Genomic DNA, 24,839 nt, shown 5'->3' on the forward strand with positions numbered 1-24,839 from the left:
GTCTAAGAAAGGGAGCTGGGTCCCACTTATAAGCCAGCAGAACAGAATATCTCTTTAGAATTCAGCACACATTTTGTTTTTATGTATCCATTTTATATTGCGAAGACACGTGGTGTAACCCTCCAGTAGCAGATCCAATATGACACCGTGTGCTCTCTCAGGTGTTGTGAGCAATCGTGTGTTAAGGAAGCTTGTGGGGGAACATCAATTTTCAGCAAGGAAACAAGAAACAGGAAAACAAATTGAACCATGCATTGGTTCCTCCTAGTACATTGAAGTGAACATGTATTATTAATATTCATCAAGGTGTTGATTGGTCTTCAGGGAACATAGAGTCAAATGATTTATGACTTAGCAACAACTGTAATCGCATAATCCTATTGGGCACAACGTCAATTCCCTGTGATTACGCTAGAGAAATGGCCTGTTGATGAACTCTCCCTTTGTGTCTTACTGGAAGGATGGAACATTTGTTCTTGGAATTAAATCACGTTAAACTTCCTAAAGTTGAGCCAATCGGTAACATGTTTTGGGAACCTTTCCCGCCTCATATCTGGCGAAACACAGGTCTGGTGCTGTATCTCCCAGTCACTAAAAGGTGTTCTCCACTGAACCGTATGTGTGGTGCAGTCCAGCACCGGCATCCCCCTGCTTCTCTATGCCCTGGTACGTCAGTGGAGGTCAGTTTGTAAGCTCTCTCCACTAACCTTCCTCTTAGGTGAAGTGAAGCCCTAGGCTTTTCTACAGGGATGACTTCACACCATGCTAGGTGACAGTGAGAACATACAGACAGCAGGACAGAGGGGGACGTGTGCGGTGGGCCGGGGCACGAGGAGCAGCGATTTCTTAACACCGTGCGTATGTGTGTGTCACCATCTCTCCTGTCATCTCCAGCACATTGGTCACAGTCTACCTGGCAGCTACCGCCACTGTGGCCCTTGACACAATGCAACAGAGACACTACATTTTGAAGAGACGAAAAAGGCAGACTTCTAGGACCACCAATACAGTGCACTGTACACACACTACAACTAGAGAGAAAGTACCAGCGTGCACATACACCTTCACTGGAACAAATCACAACCTTCACTGATGTCTCTGTCCGGCTAGAAGGTGTTCTCTGCAAGGAAGTAGGACGATCAGAACACACACAGGAAGTGAGCTGGACTCAACAGAGAGTCCATGCACTGAGTGAATGCTATAAGGTAACCAGCAACGGCAAACAAAGAAGAGAGTCTTGTGTGTGAATTTTACTTTTAAGAAGACACTCGAAAACAAAAACAATATCCACTTCATAAAAAACTATACTGTCTACTCTGCAAAAGTATTATAAAAAATGGTTTGCTTGCAACCCAGCTCCATCTGTTTGTGTGATGTGTTACAGTAGACTCTTAGAAATAAAGGTGCTATCTATAACCTAAAAGGGTTCTTCGGCTGTCCTCATAGGAGGACCCTGATAAAAGAGTTGAGTTACAGTACCCTTTCCACAGAGGGTTCTATGTGGAACTTAAAAGGGTTCTCCAATGGGGGCAGCCGAAAAAGCCTTTTCGAACCCTTTTTTCGAGTATAGGACAGGAGAACTCATCACTAGGTACCCTACAGTACACACTGCTCCAGTCTCTTCTAGTTTAGTGTGAGTCTTGAGGCACAGTGGGGCTCTGTTGATATTTACAGTTTTATTTCCAGCAGGCCCAGAGTCGTCTATGGGGTTAGGGATAATGACTGTGTTTTAAATGGCAGCCTTGGCAGTCTATTCCCCCAGGTAGCCCCTCAGATGCCCTCACAGCAGACAGAGGCTCTTCTCCGGGGCCCTCGTGTGGTTTCCAGGGGCCCCAGGAGGGATTCTGTGTCTGTGGGTCTTTGTGAGGAAGGGAGCTGCCTGGGTGTACAGTACTGTAGGGTAACGATGGACGTGCTATTCACAAAAGCAGACTTAACCTTTGGAATGATTGAGACAGAGGGTTTGGTGTGAATGGGAATTTAATACAAAAAGAGTGTGTGTGTGTGTGTGTGTGTGTGTGTGTGTGTGTGTGTGTGTGTGTGTGTGTGTGTGTGTGTGTGTGCACGCAACCTGATAAAAGTGGAGTGTACAGTATATTCACCTACAGACTGAGTGTATATCGGAGACAAGGCCAGGTAAAGGCAGTCAGGGGACCAGGCCAGGTAATGTCAGTCAGGGGACAAGACCAGGTAATGTCAGTCAGGGGACAAGGCCAAGTAAAGGCAGTCAGGGGACCAGGGCAGGTCAAGGCAGTCAGGGGACAAGGCCAGGTAAAGGCAGTCAGGGGACCAGGCCAGGTCAAGGCAGTCAGGGGACAAGGCCAGGTAAAGGCAGTCAGGGGACAAGGCCAGGTAAAGGCAGTCAGGGGACAAGGCCAGGTCAAGGCAGTCAGGGGACAAGGCCAGGTAAAGGCAGCCAGGTAAAGTCAGTCAGGGGACAAGGCCAGGTAAAGTCAGTCAGGGGACAAGGCCAGGTAAAGGCAGCCAGGGACAAGGCCAGGTAAAGTCAGTCAGGGGACAAGGCAGGGTAAAGGCAGTCAGAGGACAAGGCCAGGTAAAGTCAGTCAGGGGACAAGACCAGGTCAAGTCAGTCAGGGGACAAGGCCAGGTAAAGGCAGTCAGGGGACCAGGCCAGGTCAAGTCAGTCAGGGGACAAGACCAGGTAATGTCAGTCAGGGGAAAAGGCCAAGTAAAGGCAGTCAGGGGACCAGGCCAGGTAAAGGCAGTCAGGGGGCAAGGCCAAGTAAAGGCAGTCAGGGGACAAGGCCAGGTCCAGGCAGTCAGGGGGCAAGGCCAGGTAAAGGCAGTCAGGGGACAAGGCCAGGTAAAGGCAGCCAGGGGACAAGGCCAGGTACAGGCAGCCAGGTAAAGTCAGTCAGGGGATAAGGCAAGGTAAAGGCAGTCAGGGGACAAGGCCAGGTAAAGTCATTCAGGGGACAAGGCAAGGTAAAGGCAGTCAGGGGACAAGGCCAGGTAAAGTCATTCAGGGGACAAGGCAAGGTAAAGTCAGTCAGGGGACAAGGCCAGGTAAAGTCAGACAGGGGAGGGGACAAGGCCAGGTAAAGTCAGTCAGGGGACAAGGCCAGGTAAAGTCAGACAGGGAACAAGGCCAGGTAAAGTCAGTCAGGGGACAAGGCCAGGTAAAGGCAGTCAGGGGACCAGGCCAGGTAAAGGCAGACAGGGAACCAGGCCAGGTAAAGGCAGACAGGGAACAAGGCCAGGTAAAGTCAGTCAGGGGACAAGGCCAGGTAAAGGCAGTCAGGGGACCAGGCCAGGTAAAGGCAGTCAGGGGACAAGGCCAGGTAAAGGCAGTCAGGGGACAAGACCAGGTCAAGTCAGTCAGGGGACAAGACCAGGTCAAGTCAGTCAGGGGACAAGACCAGGTCAAGTCAGTCAGGGGACAAGACCAGGTCAAGTCAGTCAAAAATCTAATCAAATCAAATCAAATTTTATTTGTCACATACACATGGTTAGCAGATGTTAATGCGAGTGTAGCGAAATGCTTGTGCTTCTAGTTCCGACAATGCAGTAATAACCAACAAGTAATCTAGCTAACAATTCCAAAACTCCTACCTTATAGACACAAGTGTAAGGGGATAAAGAATATGTACATAAAGATATATGAATGAGTGATGGTACAGAGCGCCATTGGCAAGATACAGTAGATGGTATTGAGTGCAGTATATACATATGAGATGAGTATGTAAACAAAGTGGCATAGTTAAAGTGGCTAGTGATACATGTATTACATAAAGATGCAGTAGATGATATAGAGTACAGTATATACATATACATATGAGATGAATAATGTAGGGTATGTAAACATTATATTAGGTAGCATTGTTTAATGTGGCTAGTGATATATTTTACATCATTTCCCATCAATTCCCATTATTAATGTGGCTGGAGTTGAGTCAGTGTGTTGGCAGCAGCCACTCAATGTTAGTGGTGGCTGTTTAACAGTCTGATGGCCTTGAGATAGAAGCTGTTTTTCAGTCTCTCGGTCCCTGCTTTGATGCACCTGTACTGACCTCGCCTTCTGGATGATAGCGGGGTGAACAGGCAGTGGCTCGGGTGGTTGTTGTCCTTGATGATCTTTATGGCCTTACTGTGACATCGGGTGGTGTAGGTGTCCTGGAGGGCAGGTAGTTTGCGTTGTGCAGACCTCACTACCCTCTGGAGAGCCTTACGGTTGTGGGCGGCGCAGTTGCCGTACCAGGTGGTGATACAGCCCGACAGGATGCTCTCGATTGTGTATCTGTAGAAGTTTGTGAGTGCTTTTGGTGACAAGACGAATTTCTTCAGCCTCCTGAGGTTGAAGAGGCGCTGCTGCGCCTTCTTCACGATGCTGTCTGTGTGGGTGGACCAATTCAGTTTGTCTGTGATGTGTACGCCGAGGAACTTAAAACTTACTACCTCTGTTCTACTGTTCCATCGATGTGGATAGGGGGGTGTTCCCTCTGCTGTTTCCTGAAGTCCACAATCATCTCCTTAGTTTTCTTGACGTTGAGTGTGAGGTTATTTTCCTGACACCACACTCCGAGGGCCCTCACCTCCTCCCTGTAGGCCGTCTCGTCGTTGTTGGTAATCAAGCCTACCACTGTTGTGTCGTCCGCAAACTTGATGATTGAGTTGGAGGCGTGCGTGGCCACGCAGTCGTGGGTGAACAGGGAGTACAGGAGAGGGCTCAGAACGCACCCTTGTGGGGCCCCAGTGTTGAGGATCAGCGGGGTGGAAATGTTGTTGCCTACCCTCACCACCTGGGGGCGGCCCGTCAGGAAGTCCAGTACCCAGTTGCACAGGGCGGGGCGAGACCCAGGGTCTCGAGCTTGATGACGAGCTTGGAGGGCACTATGGTGTTAAATGCCGAGCTGTAGTCGATGAACAGCATTCTCACATAGGTATTCCTCTTGTCAGGGGACAAGGCCAGGGGACAAGGGGACAAGGCCAGGTAAAGGCGATCAGTGTAGTGATCTACAGTGATACCTGGTTCTCTCTGTCAGAGATGGAGTACCACACTGTGGCCCAGCTCCCTCCACTACCTCCCAAGATAAGTCTGTCCGCTCCCCACGCCCCCCTCTCACCTTTGATGGATTGGCCTCTCGCTGTGTCGCTGGCTGCTTCAGTGCCAAACTTGGAACTAACCATTTCCCAGTTGGGGGTTGTCAGGAATCATTGTGGATGGCAAGACAATTGGATGCACTACCAGTTGAACCGTGGGCAGCTTGCATTGCTAGACAGTTGCAGCAGACATTAACACCTACCATTCTTTCCTTCTCTACCTAGAGACAGTCCACGGGTTTAACTACTCTTTAAGCTACAGTCTGGGTCAAACAAGTTTACCGTCCTGTCATATTGAACTAGATCATCTTGGACTAACACTTCCCCCATCCCTCCCATCCACACCTGATCATAAATAAAGAGGGTCAATTACCTGCCAATCAATGATGCTTATTCTCAGAGCCAGATTTCTCCCAGATTCAATTACCTTTCCGTGATGAGATAGGGCGGCGAGGCGCATGGCCCAGCAGGGATCTATGGTGATTAATGGGTCACCAGCAGAGAGAGGGAGGGATGGAGGGAGGTCTAGGGATGAGAGGGAGAGGTGGAGGGATAAAGAGAGTTGGATGGGATAGAGAGAGAGGGAGGGAGAGGTGGAGGGATAAAGAGAGGTGGATGGGATAGAGAGGGAGGGAGGGAGGGAGGGAGGGAGGGAGGGAGGGAGGGAGGGAGGGAGGGAGGGAGGGAGGGAGGTCTAGGGATGAGAGGGAGAGGTGGAGGGATAAAGAGAGTTGGATGGGATAGAGAGGGAGGGAGGGAGAGGTGGAGGGATAAAGAGAAGTGGATGGGATAGAGAGGGAGGGAGGGAGAGGTGGAGGGATAAAGAGAGGTGGATGGGATAGAGAGGGAGAGAGGGAGAGGTGGAGGGATAAAGAGAGGTGAATGGGATAGAGAGGGAGGGAGGGAGAGGTGGAGGGATAAAGAGAGGTGGATGGGATAGGGAGGGAGGGAGGGAGGGAGGGAGGGAGGGAGGGAGGGAGGGAGGGAGGGAGGGAGGGAGGGAGGTGGGATAGAGAAAGAGAGAGGGAGGGAGGGAGGGTGATAGAGAGAGGGGGTGAGGGAGGGAGGTCTAGGGATGAGAGGGAGAGGTGGAGGGATAAAGAGAGGTGGATGGGATAGAGAAAGTGGGAGGGAGGGAGCGAGGGAGGGAGGGAGATAGAGAGAGAGGGGGGTGAGGGAGGAGAGGGAGAGAGATAGAGAGAGAGGGGGGTGAGGGAGGAGAGGGAGAGAGATAGAGAGAGAGGGGGGTGAGGGAGGAGAGGCAAACATAGAGGGGAAGGACATGGGAGAGGTGTGGGTTGAGGACTTTACTTTTCTTTCTCTTTTTCTACCACACCTCTCTCTCTCTCCTGCATACCCTTGTTCTCCTTTAACTACACAATCCTTCTCTCGCTCCTTCCGTTCCGTTCACTTCATTTCATTCCATATCCCTCTCTCACCCTTTGTCTCCCTCAACCTATCACCCTGTCGCCCCTCTTCCTGTGCAGCTTTGCGCTGCCGTTTTCCAGGAGAGGACGTCAAAGTGCCCGCCTCCCCGAGTAGCCCTGGAAGTAAGCACTGGCCCTCCTATCGCCCCTCCCCTTCCCTCTCCTCCCTCTTCCCATCAGCCAGGCGAGAAGCTCCCTTGCCTAGGCGTATATCAGCCAGACAGCCTCTTAGCCAACGCCGCCGGAACAAACTAATGAGCAAGGCAGGGCTGGGACGGGCACAGAGCCCGCTGCGGACCCAACTCCGGAGATAGAGAGAAAGAGAGGGGCGGAAGCAGATTGGTGGCAAAGGCCATGGCTTTCGGTTGACAGGTAGGAGCAAGGGGACTAGACCCAGGTCTTAAGTCCGTACAGATCATATCACTGCAACAAGGATAAAGCGTAATATCAACAATACACATAAAGGGCCTTTTCATATGAACAGTACGCATAAAGGTGCCTTGTAATATCAAGTGTGGCGGTAACTGAGGAGGTTTGGACACAAAGGCTAAGGTTTAAGAGATACCTGAGACAAAAGCTGATACCGTCTTATCACAGTGTAGGTGAAATACCCATAACAACCATAAAATGCCTTGTAATATGAACACTTAGAAGTGCCTTGTAATATGAACACTTAGAAGTGCCTTGTAATATGAACACTTAGAAATGCCTTGTAATATGAACACTTAGAAGTGCCTTGTAATATGAACACTTAGAAGTGCCTTGTAATATGAACACTTAGAAGTGCCTTGTAATATGAACACTTAGAAGTGCCTTGTAATATGAACACTTAGAAGTGCCTTGTAATATGAACACTTAGAAGTGCCTTGTAATATGAACACTTAGAAGTGCCTTGTAATATGAACACTTAGAAGTGCCTTGTAATATGAACACTTAGAAGTGCCTTGTAATATGAACACTTAGAAGTGCCTTGTAATATGAACACTTAGAAGTGCCTTGTAATATGAACACTTAGAAGTGCCTTGTAATATGAACACTTAGAAGTGCCTTGTAATATGAACACTTAGAAGTGCCTTGTAATATGAACACTTAGAAATGCCTTGTAATATGAACACTTAGAAGTGCCTTGTAATATAAACTGCGGTCTTAAACGGACATTCTAGACAGAAAAGGCCAAAGGTTATGAGGCAGGTGAGATAAAGAAACATACTTAGACTATTGGTCTTCAGGGTTGAGCTCATTCTACAGCCTTGTACAGTCTAAATTCCGGCACTAAGCAAAAAGTTATTTGAAAGCATTAAGTTCCTACACGTGTATTATTACATGAAGAAATGTCTACATTGATACATTGGCACTACCTTTCCATTCAACCAGACCTGGCAACCCAAACTAAGACCTGGCAACCAGAACGAAGCCCTGTTCTATTGTTAGATCGCGGTCTTCTTCAGTGTTCCAATCAGTGTTCATCTCTTCTGCCTGACTGAGCTTTAAAGACAACAGCATCTGTGGTCTCAGCCAGAACACCCTGAGAGTAATATTCACACAGTCAACTCGAATTAACAGGCTGACAATGTTTTGCTCGCTCTCAACAGAGTACTGTAAAACGGTGAGCTCAGTGAAGAATTGAATAACGTTAGGAGAACCAGTTAAAACTAGTTCCAATTAATGAGGCAACTTCAACGGACTTTGAGGGTCAGAGTACGTTTTGAACCCTAACCCCCCTATCTGGACACACAGCTGTCCAGCACACCGGCTAATATCAATTAATAGCGTGTTTGGAGGGAGATAGAGATTGCAGCGATATAGATCAGATGCTTGAGAGAGAATGATTATATCGAAAGAATGATTCTATGGCTTTCCTGTGTGTGTGTGTGTGTGTGTGTGTGTGTGTGTGTGTGTGTGTGTGTGTGTGTGTGTGTGTGTGTGTGTGTGTGTGTGTGTGTGTGTGCGTGTGTGTGTGTGTGTGTATCAAATCCAATATTATTGGTCACATACATATGTTTAGCAGATGTTATTGCGGGTATTGCCAAAAGCTTGTGCTTCTAGTTCCGACATTGCAGTGATATCTAACAAGTAATATCTAACAAGTAATATCTAACAAGTAATATCTAACAATTTCACAACATATACCCAATACACACAAATCTAAGTAAAGGAATGGAATTAAGAATATATTAGTACATGGACGAGCAATGTCAGAGCGGCATAGATAAGAAACAGTAAAATATTATAGAATACATTATATATATATATATATATATATATATATATGAGATGACTAATGAAAGTTATGTAAACATCATTAAAGTGGCATTATTAAAGTGACTAGTGTTCCAATGATTTAAAGTCTGTATGTAGGCAGCAGCCTCTCTGTGTTAGTGATGGCTATTTAACAGTCTGATGGCCTTGAGATAGAAGCTGTGTGTGTGTGTGTGTGTGTGTGTGTGTGTGTGTGTGTGTGTGTGTGTGTGTGTGTGTGTGTGTGTGTGTGTGTGTGTGTGTGTGTGTGTGAAGTGGAGACCTTGGAAAAGCAGCGGTTTTCAACTGAGTGAAACTGCATATCATGAAAAACACACACGGAGTCCATTTTGAAAATCGATTACATAGCTCATAACTAATGGGAGAGTGCATCCCAATTTGTGACTCCATGCATTTCATAAATACAACCTTGGCATAATAGTAAAAGTCAGCTGCTGGCATACACTATTTAAAGAGCTCGTGCATACTCATCCAACGTATGCAAATAAATGCAAGACATTCATTTGAGCCGAGCAATTTCTACATCCTAGACACTAACGTTACAATACATTTTGGAGCCATCTGCTCTGCTCACGTCAAATATAACAGGAAATGTGGGGACACAACCATGGCATAGATTTGAATTCAGTTAGAAAGTAGAGAAGCAGAAATTGGAGTTGAACAATGCTGAACGCTGCCTAATGAAAAGCAAAGAAATAAAACGAATAAAAACAACTAAAAAGTCGTTACACAAGCACCTGTCAAACTACGTTATTCTCTATATGAGATTTGCAGAGCCACCAAAAGTATTTGCTGTGTGACCAAATGACTATATTATAATATATATTTAAAAAAAAAAAAAATATATATATATATATATCTCAATTCCATATATCTATATATATACACAACATGAATCTATTAAAGTTGATGTTTACATTAAATTCTGCAATGTTGCTCAATAATTGCCAACTGCAACATAGGTGATAAAGTAGTTATTCTGCCTTCTGTTAGGAGCCATAAAACACTCTATGGCCTAATAATAAACTCTTCTTTTTAAAAATAAATCACTTTACAACTGGTTGGAAAATCCAATGTTTGGCCTAGACTTTGATAATGACATTGTAGATTAAGCAGTGTTGTACTGGCAATGACCTGTGTACGTATACTAAATCATTTAAAAAAGGTTTTCTTATCATCTACATTATCATTATTATGATATTATTGTTATGGTATTATTATCATTATCACTGCATTGTTGGGAAAGAGCTCTCAAAGGTAAGAATTCTACTGTACTGTTTTACACCTGTTGTATCCTGTGCAAGTGACGAATAAAACGTTAAACGTGAAATCTGAAACATATCCAACGAGGCATCATTAATATGTTATCATAGTGTTGTACATAGTGTTGTCATACGCATATTCAGGAAGCTACAAGCCAGGATGCAGTATACTATGATGTATGGAAATATAAAAAACATATTTTCAGCCATACTTTCTACTCTTCATTAGTTCACATTTCACTTTATAATACAGTTCATTTGATGGAATTCATTTTTACTTTATTTAATAAAAGTACATAAATAAATTATATACATATACATATATACACTTTTTTATGTCTGTATTTATACAGTACCAGTCAAAAGATTGGACACATTCAAGGGTTTTTCTTAAATGTTTTACTATTTTCTACATTGTAGAATAATAGTGAAGACATCAAAACAAAGAAATAATGAACGACATTATGAATCAAGTAGTAACCAACAAAGTGTTAATCAAATCAAAATAAATGTTTTATTTGAGATTCTTCAAAGTAACCACCATTTTTCCTTGATGATAGCTTTGCACAACCAGCTTCATATGAGGAATGCTTTTCCAACAGTCTTGAATGAGTTCCCACATATGCTGAGCACTTGTTGGCTGCTTGTCCTTCACTCTGCAGTCCAACTTACCCCAAACCATCTCAATTGGGTTGAGGTCAGGTCTTCTGATGCAGCACTCCATCACTCTCATTCTTGGTCAAATAGCCCTTACACAGCCTGGAGGTGTGTTATGGGTCATTGTCCTGTTGAAAAACAAATGATAGTGCCACTAAGCGCAAACCAGATGGGATGGCATATCACTGCAGAATGCTGTGGTAGCCATGCTGGTAAAGTGTGCCTTGAATTCTAAATAAATCACTGACAGTGTCACCAGCAAAGAACCCCCACATCATCACACCTCCTCCTCCATGCTTCACGGTGGGAACCACACAGAGATCAGCAGTTTACCTACTCTGCGTCTCACAAAGACACGGCGGTTGGAACCAAAAATCTCACATTTGGACTCATCAGACCAGAGGACAGATTTTCACCTGTCTAATGTCCATTGCTTGTGTTTCTTGGCCCAAGCAAGTCTCTTCTTCTTATTGGTGTGTTTACAGTGGTTTCTTTGCAGCAATTCGACCATGAAGGCCTAATTCACATAGTCTCCTCTGAACAGTTGATATTGAGATGTGTCTGATACTTGAACTCCGTGAAGCATTTATTTGGGCTGCAATCTGAGGTGCAGTTAACTCTAATGAACGTATCCTCTGCAGCAGAGGTAACTCTGCGTCTTCCTTTCCTGTGGCCATCCTCATGAGAGACAGTTTCATCATTACACTTGATGGTTTTTGAGACTGCACTTGAAGAAAGTTTCAAAGTTCTTGAAATTTTCTGGATTGACTGACCTTCATGTCTTAAAGTAATGATTCTCTTTGCTTATTTGAGCTGTTCTTGCCATAATATGAGCTATCTTCTGTATACCACCTGTACCATGTCACAACTGATTGGCTCAAATGCATTAAGAAGGGAAGAAATTCCACAAATGAACTTTTAACAAGGCACACCAGTTAATTGAAATACATTCCAGGTGACTACCTCATGAAGCTGGTTGAGAGAATGCCAAGAGTCTGCAAAGCTGTCATCAGGACAAAGGGTGGCTACTTTGAAGAATCTCAAATATAAAATGTATTTTGATTTGCTTAAAAAATGTTTGGTTACTACATGATTCCATGTGTGTTATTTCATAGTTTTGATGTCTTCACTATTATTCTACCATGTAGAAAATTGTAGAAATAAATACAAACCCTTGAATGAGTAGGTGTGTCCAAACCTTTGACTGGTACTGTACATACACAGTATATCTATTTTTATTCAAATAAATGTAATGCAATTACAGTACCTTGCGAAAGTATTCGGCCCCCTTGAACTTTGCGACCTTTTGCCACATTTCAGGCTTCAAACATAAAGATATAAAACTGTATTTTTTTGTGAAGAATCAACAACAAGTGGGACACAATCATGAAGTGGAACGACATTTATTGGATATTTCAAACTTTTTTAACAAATCAAAAACTGAAAAATTGGGCGTGCAAAATTATTCAGCCCCCTTAAGTTAATACTTTGTAGCGCCACCTTTTGCTGCGATTACAGCTGTAAGTCGCTTGGGGTATGTCTCTATCAGTTTTGCACATCGAGAGACTGACATTTTTTCCCATTCCTCCTTGCAAAACAGCTCGAGCTCAGTGAGGTTGGATGGAGAGCATTTGTGAACAGCAGTTTTCAGTTCTTTCCACAGATTCTCGATTGGATTCAGGTCTGGACTTTGACTTGGCCATTCTAACACTTGGATATGTTTCTTTTTGAACCATTCCATTGTAGATTTTGCTTTATGTTTTGGATCATTGTCTTGTTGGAAGACAAATCTCCGTCCCAGTCTCAGGTCTTTTGCAGACTCCATCAGGTTTTCTTCCAGAATGGTCCTGTATTTGGCTCCATCCATCTTCCCATCAATTTTAACAATCTTCCCTGTCCCTGCTGAAGAAAAGCAGGCCCAAACCATGATGCTGCCACCACCATGTTTGACAGTGGGGATGGTGTGTTCATGGTGATGAGCAGTGTTGCTTTTACACCAAACATAACGTTTTGCATTGTTGCCAAAAAGTTAAATGTTGGTTTCATCTGACCAGAGCACCTTCTTCCACATGTTTGGTGTGTCTCCCAGGTGGCTTGTGGCAAACTTTAAACGACACATTTTATGGATATCTTTAAGAAATGGCTTTCTTCTTGCCACTCTTCCATAAAGGCCAGATTTGTGCAATATACGACTGATTGTTGTCCTATGGACAGAGTCTCCCACCTCAGCTGTAGATCTCTGTAGTTCATCCAGAGTGATCATGGGCCTCTTGGCTGCATCTCTGATCAGTCTTCTCCTTGTATGAGCTGAACGTTTAGAGGGACGGCCAGGTCTTGGTAGATTTGCAGTGGTCTGATACTCCTTCCATTTCAATATTATCGCTTGCACAGTGCTCCTTGGGATGTTTAAAGCTTGGGAAATCTTTTTGTATCCAAATCCGGCTTTAAACTTCTTCACAACAGTATCTCGGACCTGCCTGGTGTGTTCCTTGTTCTTCATGATGCTCTCTGCGCTTTTAACGGACCTCTGAGACTATCACAGTGCAGGTGCATTTATACGGAGACTTGATTACACACAGGTGGATTGTATTTATCATCATTAGTCATTTAGGTCAACATTGGATCATTCAGAGATCCTCACTGAACTTCTGGAGAGAGTTTGCTGCACTGAAAGTAAAGGGGCTGAATAATTTTGCACGCCCAATCTTTCAGTTTTTGATTTGTTAAAAAAGTTTGAAATATCCAAGAAATGTCGTTCCACTTCATGATTGTGTCCCACTTGTTGTTGATTCTTCACAAAAAAATACAGTTTTATATCTTTATGTTTGAAGCCTGAAATGTGGCAAAAGGTCGCAAAGTTCAAGGGGGCCGAATACTTTCGCAAGGCACTGTATCTATTTTATATCTACTCGCCTCCTCTGGAGAGCCTAACTTTTAAGTTGGTTCCTAAAGTTAAAGGCACAATACATTATGGTCCCCCAGTCTGCATCCACTGTGTTATACTTCTAATTGAAGACATTAGCTCCCTAGCCCTGTGCTGTCTCCCCGAGTCAACAGCTCCTGTATCTTTAATACAGACACAAGAGCTGTTGGAAATCTGTCTCCTGCTAGAAAGTCAAAGGGACACCCACAAGATGTTCCAAGATCTTGGATCAAGAGTCTCTCTTCCGTGCATCTCTGTACATCAGACATTAATGTACATGGAAACAGAGATGCTTTTCCCAACTGCCAACTCTAACAAGGTGAGTGGTACTATACATGAAAGGATTTCACAATAATGCTTAATCTCATGATTGCATATGACTAGTTGTGTAGTTTGTAGGTGGTTCTACAGTCTGAGGTTCATGCTCCTGCCATGTTGACGTTTACTGAAGATGTGTGACTCCCCATTCCTCCTTAGGAACCTCCATGTGGGTTAGGTGGTGAAGTGCTGCTTGGGATGGGAGGGTCTCTCTATGTGTTGGGTGGTGAAGAGCATGTGGATAGAGATGTGTGCAAGCAAGTGGGTGGGCGTGCACATGTGTACATGTGTGCAAGTGAGTGTGAGTGTGTATATGTGTGTGTACTGTATGTGTCTATCACGGTAGGTGTGTTCACAGTGTACTACGCATGTGTGTTTTGTGTGCATAAAAATAACTGTATCTGTGTGTGTGTGTGTGTGTGTGTGTGTGTGTGTGTGTGTGTGTGTGTGTGTGTGTGTGTGTGTGGGCAGTGACCCATGAGTGCAGTGCAGCTATAGAAGTGTCACTGGGAGTGTGTGTGTGTTGGTGCATGAGCCTGGTCCCTGGGACACAAGAGTGATCAGTCCAATGCCTCCCTGCTCACACACTCACTGAGAGATCATGATCACTGTTCCCGTCCTTCGTCCTCCCTCCTCCACAGAGATCTCCATCCCTACATCTGTCCCTTCATCCCCCGTTCATTAGAGCCGGTTATGTCTCAAACACAGGTCAGCCGCACACTCAAGCCCTGCTTTCTACCATGTAGCTAATACACCACACACACATAAAATATTCCTAGAGCACATTTGCATATTCTCTCTGAATTAATGGCTTCATGTGATCTGTATCTCTTTAGGTGGTGGAGGAGGGTGTGTGTGTGTGTGTATGTGTGTGTGTGTGTGTGTGTGTCTGTGTGTGTGTGTGTGTGTGTGTGTGTGTGTGTGTGTGTGTGTGTGTGTGTGTGTGTGTGTGTGAGTGTGTGTGTGTGTTAACGAACGGGGATGAAGGGACGGATGGAGGGATGGAGATCTCTGTGGAGGAGAGAGGACGAAGGACGGGAACAGTGATCATGATTTCTCAGTGAGTGTATGAGCAGGGAGGGATTGAACAAACTGAGTCCCATTCAAGGCAATGATTCCTCCATTCTATTCATTCTATTTCTATGCATTTAATCCTATCGGATCGGCGAAATCCAGATAAATAACGTTTGAAAAACTGGGCCCAGAGGAGTGTTGGATGGTGCTGCCACCTGCAGGTCATAGGTGGTAAAGTAGTTATTATGCCTTATGCCTCTATGGCCTCATAACTAAATCTTTTTTTAAATCACTTATTGGAAAAACATTACATGCTGTCCGGAAAAGGCAATGTTCTGTCTTGACTTTGATAATGACATTGTATACTAACCAGCGTGTGTGTACTGTAGATCTTTATGTGTGTCTGTGTCGTTGTATTTATAGTGTCAGTGAACAGCTCTGTGAAATTGCTGTTATGCGTGTGTGCGTGCGCATGTGTGCATGTGTGCACGTGTGCGCGTGTGTGCGTTTGTGTAACCACACGCCCACACCTGCGGTTTAGGTGTGGATGTGCCTGCATATTGTACCCATACCTGTGAGCAAGAGAGAGAGGGGGATAGAGAGAGAGAGAGAGAGAGGGGGAGAGAGAGAGAGAGATATATATATATATAGAGAGAGAGAGAGAGAGAGGGGGATAGAGAGAGAGAGAGAGAGAGAGAGGGGGAGAGAGAGAGAGAGAGATATATATATAGAGAGAGAGAGAGAGAGAGAGCGCGAGAGAGAAGTATCATGAAGTATCTTGATCCATCCCACAGCAGCCCCCCCTCACCGCCCCAAAACAACAACAACTAACTAACACTCGCCCTTAACTGATCCTACTAGCACAGACTTAGCTGATTTACTGATAGCTACCATGACTGAGACATGTGGTTGTCTCACTTAGATGAATGCACTAACTAGATTCTCTGGATAAGGTCACGAAGCCACTCTCTTCCCTTGCTCAGCTCTCCATCGTTCTGTCTATGCTTGTCCTTTACCCATCCCATTTCCCCTCTACTTCATACTACAACGCCCCTTAATGAGTCAATTCAATCTCTGTGCAACAAAGCAAATTAAAAAGGAGGTGTCAAACTGTGGAACATGTCCCCACTTTCACATCGTGTGAATGACTGTCTCTATAACACAATTACATGTTATTCTGCAACGCACACGAGAACGCCATAGCGACAGAATAATCGGTCACTGTTTAATCTGAGCGCCATCCATCCGCTTCTCAATCAATCAAGCTAGCTAGCGCTGAGGCCTTAGCCACACCCTGGCTCACCGCAGACAAGGATCACTGAAGACACCAATATAGCCAACAGCAAGCCTCCACACCAGGTTTCCACTCAGGGCAGGAACCCAAGATCTCAACCACCAATCCACTAGTATTGTATTTGCCAAGCGTTTTCACTAGGTCTATAAACCAGCGCTTTGTGGGGTAACTCACCCCATCCCCCACCAATGAGACGCTACCACCTGGGTGATGCATGCCAGGCTTCAGCGAACACACACAGTATAAACCCAGACAAAGGAAATGAAGAAAACCCCAGCAGTCCATAAGCACACCTTACCTCACGCACCACCCCCCCACACACACTTGGCTTACTACACACACTGAACACACACATGGACGGCCCTCGTACCTGGGTGACTTTATCGGTGACGTGGTGTGTGCGGTCGATGAGCTTGCAGGGGGCTATGATGTCCATGTCCCCCGCAGGCAGCGTGATCAGGGGGTCCGCCCTGAAGTCCACGAAGTTCAGGGTGATCTGAGGGATTTTACTGATGGTGCGGTAACGCATGAGGTCTGAGTCCGACGTGGAGTTGAGGATGTTGGACTTGTTGTTCACCGCCCCTGAAAGAACACACTGTCAGAGGACTGTCCAGACCACTAGGACCACCGGGGTTCAAACACTATTTGAAATTGTTTCAAGTACTTTAGCTGTGCTTGATAGAGTTTGCCCGGTGCAATGGAAACAATATAATCGTCCCAAAACATCAAAGCTCGCCCATATGGCACACGACTATTTTTATGATTTCAAATAGAATTTCAACCCAGGTGTGATTAGAACCACATCATACGCGTGTAACTTTGACATATCACATAAAACATGCATTGACCTCATTTTTTACATTTAATTTTAATTTCACCTTTATTTAACCAGGTAGGCCAGTTAAGAACAAGTTCTCATTTACAACTGCGAGCTGGCCAAGATAAAGCTAAGCAGTGTGACACAAATGACAGCACAGAGTTACACATAAACGAACGTACAGTCAATAACACAGTAGAAAAATCCATGTACAGTGTGTGCAAATGTAGAAGAGTAGGGAGGTAGGCAATAAATAGGCCATAGAGGCGAAATAATTACAATTTAGCATTAAAGCTCATTAATTACAATGTACAATTTAGCATTAAAGCTCATTAAAAGCTCATTGAGAGGTAAGTGGTTGGCCTGAGGCGAAGATCCATTTGTGCTTTAGCCAACTTCTTGTTCTTGTTCATTAGAAGTAGTTGGCCACAGCACAGGCTAAAATTTTCGTGGTTAAACACAACCAGGGAATGTAGGTGCCTTTTGTGTTTTTCACAGCTTCTAAAAGACAACATACAAATTCCTACTGCACACACTCTTTACCTCTGTGTGTTTGTGGGTGTTTGGTATCCAGCTCAAATACAGGAAAGGAGATGTTGTGCATTTGCTTTCTCTGGATGCAATGCCATTTGGAGTATTCCCCCCTACCCTCACCCCTCCTCCCCTACCTGTGCTGCTGTGGATGGGATGGGCTGTGCTGTATTTCCGGTCTGACGCCGGCCGCATGGCCTCGATGTCATCCACTGACGACGCCCGCCGCATGCTGTAGAAGCTCTCGCGAGAGCGACTGTGTGACAGACTGCAGTTGGACAGAGAGACGTCCGGGTTGAGCGTCTGGAGGGCGATGCGGGATGGCGACTGGCCGGGGGGCAGCGAGGAGGGGGCGGTGGACGGTGGAGGCTCTGAGCCCAGCAGGCCACGCTGGTCCTCGGGCCACAGGAGGGCCGGCCTGCTCCTGCTGCCTGCGCTACTGGTGCTCTTGTGCCCCGGAGGTAATGTGGGCAGGGAGAGCAGCTCTCCCAGAGCCAGGGACTCGTGGCTGGGGTAGCCAGGGGCCGGGAGGCGCCCTGTCTCTGGGTCGTCCAGAGAGGCTTTGCTGTTGCTGAGGGAACGAAGTGAGGGCAGACGGAGCTTGAAGCCACGCGGCCGGCCTACAGAGCGAGAAAGAGGGAGGGAGGGAGAAAGAGTGGGAGGGGGCGTAAAACGAGAGAGTAAAAAAGAGTGATAAAAAGGCCGACAGGGAGAGAAAGAGAGTGAGAGGGAAAGAGGAAAGGAGGAAGAGACCAGAGAGCAATAAACTGAACTGAACTCAATTTAATTGAGTGATTATCCAACAATCTTTAAAAAATGTACTTATACTGAACAAAAACATAAACGCTACATGGAACAATTTCAGTTACAGTTCCTATAAGGAAATCAGTCAATCTAAATAAATGAATCTATGGATTTCACATGACTGAGCAGGAGTGCAGACATGGGTGGGCCTGAGAGGGCATAGAGCCAACCACTTGGGAGCCAGGCCCATCCAATGGGGATCCAGGCCCAGGCAATCAGAATGAGTTTTTCCCCACAAAATGGCTTTGTTACAGACAGAAATATTCCTCAGCACCCCACCCCCTTCCCCATAGACGATCCCGCAGGTGAAGAAGCCAGATGTGGAGGTCCTGGGCTGTCGTGGTTACAAGTGGTCTGCGGTTGTGACATACTGCCAAATTCTCTAAAACTGCATTGAATGTGGCTTATGGTAGAGATATTAATGTTGAATTCACTGGGTTTTCCCTCTTCACATTGCAGAAAGACTGTATTTAATCAGTGGACACCACCCGCTTTTATTACAACACACCTCTCATAATTGTTTTCTTTACTAAAGTAGAGGTTTATTATTATTATTATTGATCAAGGTACTGCATAGGTGTAAATATATATTTTTTTGCAAGAGATACAGAAAGTAGTTTTGAATGATTTTATATGTAACGCTTGCCGTCTGGGGAAGGAGAGGACGACCAAGGTGCAGCGTGGTAAGTCTTCATATTATTTAATTAAATATGCAACACTAGGCAAAACAACAAACACAACAAACAAACAGTCCTGAAAGGTGAAACAAAAAAACTAAACAGGAAACAACCACCCACAAAACACAATGGAAAACAGGCTACCTAAATATGGTTCTCAATCAGGGACAACGATTGACAGCTGCCTCTGATTGAGAACCATACCAGGCCAAACACAGAAATAGAAAATCATAGACAAACTAACATAGACAACCCACCCAACTCACGCCCTGACCATACTAAAACAAAAGACAAAACAAAGGAACTAAGGTCAGAACGTGACATTATTGAAGGGAAACAATGACAGTCCTTTTTTTGCAACATAGTGATATATTCTTATATACTGTACAAAGAGGAATTCAACTACAAAATACTAGTCTTCTCCCATTTTTTGAACCATTATACATCTTGTGGGTGGGGGCAAACAACACCAATAAATAAGGATAAGATGATAGATACAAAACAAAAACGTGAAGAACATAAATCAATCAACTCTAATTAGCACATGTAGGACAGTATGGAAGTGTGTGTGCATGGACTTTTCAGATGTATTTCTCACATGTGCAGCACATAGTATTTGTTTTACAGTCCTTTGGGGGCAGAATTGGCATCTCCTCCTCTTGTCTGCTCCAGCTGCAGCCTCAGGTGGATCAGGACAAGATTTAGCAGCCCCCTGAACAGCTTTCACAAGCGCTGCAGAGGCTCCTGTGCGGGGGAGGCGCTCCCTTCTTTGAATGTGTGGGGTTACAAGTGCAAGAGGAGGAACACCCTCCTCTTGTTCGGCTTATCAGGCATCCAGGTAGGGTTGATCATGTTGACCATGTCACAAAGGCATTGTATGAGGACACATCAATGATGTTATGGAAGATGACCAGGGGCCAGCGGGCAGTCATCCTCCTGCAGATGTAAGTTCCAATCACCTTGTCCATGTTGTCCACGCCTCCTTTGTTGAGGTTGTAGTCCAGGATGATGGCTGGCTTCCTGTCCTCAAGATCACTGATCTCAGCCATTTTGTGCAGTGTACTCAGGAGGACCACATTCTTGTTCCTCTTTGCGAGGTAAGAAACTACATTGGTGGTGGGGGTGAAGGCAAACTTTGATGAGAAGGCCTCTCTCCCCCTTGTTGAGAGGAGTGCAGGGGGGAGCTCAGGCTTGTTCTTTCTAGCTGTGCCAACCATGGGGATCTTCCTCTTCAGGAGCTGCTGGCTGAGTTCAATCAGTAGCACATATAATCTCAATTTCTCATTGTGTGAGTGTGTGTGTGTGTGTGTCTTTGTGGTTTTTGTGGTGTAAATGATTTTATAACTGCCAGTTCAAAAATGCCCCTAAAACAATCTTTGTACCCTGGTGCTGTAGAGCTTTCATGGAAATATCAACAAAGGCGATGTTTCACTTTTTCTAATGTTGGGGTCACTCTAGGAAAAGTAATCAAATTTCAAGTAGAAAAAAATATAATTTAGGGGATTTTCACTGCTGTTAAACATAGCGGCGAGTCATTTTTGACCCTTAAGACAAGGGTTAAATTAATGTTTTCCATTCAAATCAATTCAGAGAACAGCTACAATATGACATTGAGAGAGATCAGAGAAGATTAGGAGAGGCCATCCTGTACCTGTAGGGAGCCAGGGGGGAAGCTTGGGGTTACCTGTGAGGGGCCAGGGGGGCAGCTTGGGGTTACCTGTGGGGAGCATGGGGGCAGCTTGGGGTTACCTGTGGGGAGCATGGGGGCAGCTTGAGGTTACCTTTTGAGGAGCCAGGGGGGCAGCTTGGGGTTACCTGTGGGGAGCCAGGGGGCAGTTTGGGGTTACCTGTGGGGAGCCAGGGGGGAAGCTTGTGGTTGAGGTCCTGGTTGGGCTGTTTGTCGTCTGAAATGACCTGGAAGTTGAGGATGAACATGATCACCAGGCCATCTTCGTTCTTCACCGGCACCACATCCACCAGACACAGGAAACACACACCTGACAGAGAGACAGAAAGAGAGACACAAAACATAAACACACATACACTGACACACATAACGATGCACACACAAACACCCCTCCCCCCGCCAAATGTTCTCCTGTATATGAAATGACTTAGGTTATACAGGGGATTGAAAATGCAGGATGAATTTTAGAGTGGATTAGTCTTTTTAAGTGGGATGGAAAAAAGAGAATGCGTAATGCATAAACACACACGTAGAAATTCACTTCATTGCATGATTTGTTTGAGCACATTCATACATAAGACAACCACAGTGATTTCACTTCACAAGAGCGTGAAAAATCTATTTTACTGAGCATGAAATCAGATTGAATGGCCATATGTAGCTGTCCACCTACAGAGCCCAGTTTCAGTAGGTTTGAATAAATGACTGTTTCAGTAGGGTTGAATGAAATGACTGCTTCAGTAGGGTTGAATGAAATGACTGCTTCAGTAGGGTTGAATGAAATGACTGCTTCAGTAGGGTTGAATGAAATGACTGCTTCAGTAGGGTTGAATCAAATGAAATGCAATATGTTGATTGGGTTTTAACGCCTGTAGCGGATGTCAGCCGTAACCCTGTGGACATTTCAATACTGTACTTTTATCAGCTCAGAAAGAAGTTAAGGCATAAAGCCTTTTTCTACCAACACAGCATCTGGTATTTACACTGTTAAAACAGCCAAAACACTCCGAAACATGGATCGCTTGCCAGTCTGTTTCTCATTCAGCCAAAATCAAGCTTCATTCATGAATACAGTAAGAATCAGGCATCCAATCAACTTTGTCTTATTAATTCAAAGTATGAAAACATCAACAAGGTTGTAACTGATACCCCCACCAAAAAGACACGGTACAGTGACCCCACCGGTACGTCATGTATATCAATTGCTCCTCCTCAAACCTACAAGGAACCATAGAGGTCCTATAAAATGACTCTAATTTCTAATTCCTAATTTGTAGTTCTAATTCCTAATTCTATGCAAGAAGCCTTCAACTGTACTGCACGTGTGAAACATAAATCCAAGGTTCTCACTTCCCAACAGCCTTCCAAGACAAATCATCACTACTCCTTCCTCTTAAAACCGTATCCTATCCTGCCCTACCTCACCAGATGCCCTTACCCTTACCTGGTTGGTAGTCAGTGACTGGGGCTGGGTTGGTGTTGGCATACAGGGTTAGCAAGGTGGACAGCAGCCACGGCAGTCTAAAGAGTAATGTCCTGTGTTGTGGGCACACGAGTGAGTGTTCAGTCTAGCGCCCTGCCCACCCGTCATTCATCTCTGAGCCATCACACCACAGGAGTGTGGCCCATGGAAGGGATTGGACCTCTATGTAATCACCCAGACGGATAAAAACTGGGAAAACTGTATTGAGGATTATAGGTCCCCACACAACCATCATCTGGCTCACGCCCTGTGTGTGTGTGTGTGTGTGTGTGTGTGTGTGTGTAGATCGCATGTGTGCTTTTATTTGAACAATCTGATCAGGCAATTTTTTTACACAGTAGTTACACATAAGAAACTAGAGGTATTTGATATACATTACATCTGGAGTTACAGACTGTGTGACATGGCAACATGGTAATGTTGGACAGTGTGTTATTACGCTGCGACTGCCATTGTAACTACTCACTGCACCCTCATTTGTCTTAGCACCATTAGATCTATTTTCTTCATTCAACCTTTATTTAACTAGGCAAGTCAGTTAAGAACAAATTATGATGTACAATGACGGCCTACCGAGGAACAGTGGGTTAACTGCCTTGTTCAGGGGCAGAAGGGCAGATTTTTACCTTGTCAACTCGGGGATTCGATCCAGCAACCTTTCGGTTACTGGCCCACCCCAATATATAAGATGTAATGTAATACAATATTTCATGAATTGATCTATTACGGACAGACATGAGGGTTTATACAGTAATCCTAGTAGATCCTATCTCCTTCTCTGGCCACTAATGCACACACACACTGTACCCTGCACAAAAACACAATTAAATCTCACACATACACACACATAGGCTACATTCAGGAAAACACACACACACACACACACACACACACACACACACACACACACACACACACACACACACACACACACACACACACACACACAGAGGATTAAAAAATAGTCGGGAAGAGGATTTGACTTCAATTCACTACGCTTTCTCTTTTTTTCATCCCACTTAAAAGGACTAATCCACCCTAAGACGCCGTCTGTGGGGCGGCTACACGTGTGTGTCCTGATTCTTTAAATGCCTGGAACATGAGTGATTTACGTATATGTAAGAGTATATGTGTTAGGTTACATTGAGGCCTATTTGTTCCATACCATGCCAAGGCATACAGCCCCAGCTCTCAATGCTAATACCTGAAAGATGAATGTAATCAGGGGACAAACTCACTTATCCAGGTGGCCAGCTGGCTGAAAACCACAGAACTCAATCCAACATTTATAACCCGATAATCTAGTGCAGTTCTAACACTGACAGGACTTGTTTTCAAGATTTGGGTGCGTTTGGCACAATACGAGTCATGCAATTGGTCCACAGCACACTCTAGCCTGGTTGTCAGACTGTGTGCAACACAACTATATTGTGCTACCCTGGATGAGTAGTAAAGCCGAGACTCCAACCGGTACTGGTCCACTCTGTTGATACATCACTATTCTTAAGCACTTCCATGAATTGACATACCTCAAAGAGAAGAGAAAAAGAAGAGGAAGAGAAGAGAAAGAGAATAGGAAGAGAATGAGAAGAGGAAGAGAAGAGAAAGAGAAGAGGAAGAGAAGAGGAAGAGAAGAGGAAGAGAAGAGGAAGAGAAGAGAAAGAGAAGAGGAAGAGAAGAGGAAGAGAAGAGGAAGAGAAGAGAAGAGAAAGAGAATAGGAAGAGAATGAGAAGAGGAAGAGAAGAGGAAGAGAAGAGGAAGAGAAGAGGAAGAGAAGAGAAAGAGAATAGGAAGAGAATGAGAAGAGGAAGAGAAGAGAAAGAGAAGAGGAAGAGAAGAGGAAGAGAAGAGGAAGAGAAGAGAAAGAGAAAGAGAAGAGAAAGAGAAGAGAAAGAGAAGAGGAAGAGAAGAGAAAGAGAAGAGAAAGAGAAGAGGAAGAGAAGAGAAAGAGAAGAGAAAGAGAAGAGGAAGAGAAGAGAAAGAGAAGAGAAAGAGAAGAGGAAGAGAATAGGAAGATAATGAGAAGAGGAAGAGAAGAGGAAGAGAAGAGGAAGAGAAGAGAAGGAGAAGAGGAAGAGAAGAGGAAGAGAAGAGAAAGAGAAGAGGAAGAGAATAGGAAGATAATGAGAAGAGGAAGAGAAGAGGAAGAGAAGAGGAAGAGAAGAGAAGGAGAAGAGGAAGAGAAGAGGAAGAGAAGAGAAAGAGAATAGGAAGAGAATGAGAAGAGGAAGAGAAGAGGAAGAGAAGAGGAAGAGAAGAGAAAGAGAATAGGAAGAGAATGAGAAGAGGAAGAGAAGAGGAAGAGAAGAGGAAGAGAAGAGGAAGGGAAGAGAAAGAGAATAGGAAGAGAATGAGAAGAGGAAGAGAAGAGAAAGAGAAGAGGAAGAGAAGAGGAAGAGAAGAGAAAGAGAAGAGGAAGAGAAGAGAAAGAGAAGAGGAAGAGAAGAGGACGAGAAGAGGAAGAGAAGAGAAAGAGAAGAGGAAGAGAAGAGGAAGAGAAGAGAAAGAGAAGAGGAAGAGAAGAGAAAAGAGGAAGAGAAGAGAAAGAGAAGAGGAAGAGAAGAGGAAGAGAAGTGGAAGAGAAGAGAAAGAGAAGAGGAAGAGAAGAGGACGAGAAGAGGAAG

At 44.9% G+C, this 24,839-nt stretch overlaps 1 protein-coding gene across 2 annotated transcripts in view; it reads right to left on the reverse strand.

Moving 5' to 3' along the window:
- Positions 1-24,839, reverse strand: part of kcnh2b (potassium voltage-gated channel subfamily H member 2b) — a 303,535-nt gene that overhangs the window by 98,165 nt on the left and 180,531 nt on the right. Inside the window, exons 1-4 of one of the 2 annotated variants that reach the window (XM_090199621.1) lie at positions 22,176-22,353; positions 20,892-21,041; positions 17,701-18,183; positions 16,586-16,797 (exon numbers count right to left, since the gene is read on the reverse strand). In XM_090199621.1, the coding sequence (XP_090055747.1) occupies positions 16,586-16,797; positions 17,701-18,183; positions 20,892-20,979 (783 nt within the window). In that variant the 5' untranslated portion in view covers positions 20,980-21,041; positions 22,176-22,353. Of the gene's footprint in view, positions 1-16,585; positions 16,798-17,700; positions 18,184-20,891; positions 21,042-22,175; positions 22,354-24,839 lie in introns of those variants that run through there. The other variant, XM_090199620.1, reaches the window with a different exon arrangement.

The sequence above is a fragment of the Oncorhynchus mykiss genome, chromosome 15, assembly GCF_057628025.1.
Source record: "Oncorhynchus mykiss isolate SJ-2025 chromosome 15, ASM5762802v1, whole genome shotgun sequence".
Classification (NCBI taxonomy): domain Eukaryota; kingdom Metazoa; phylum Chordata; class Actinopteri; order Salmoniformes; family Salmonidae; genus Oncorhynchus; species Oncorhynchus mykiss.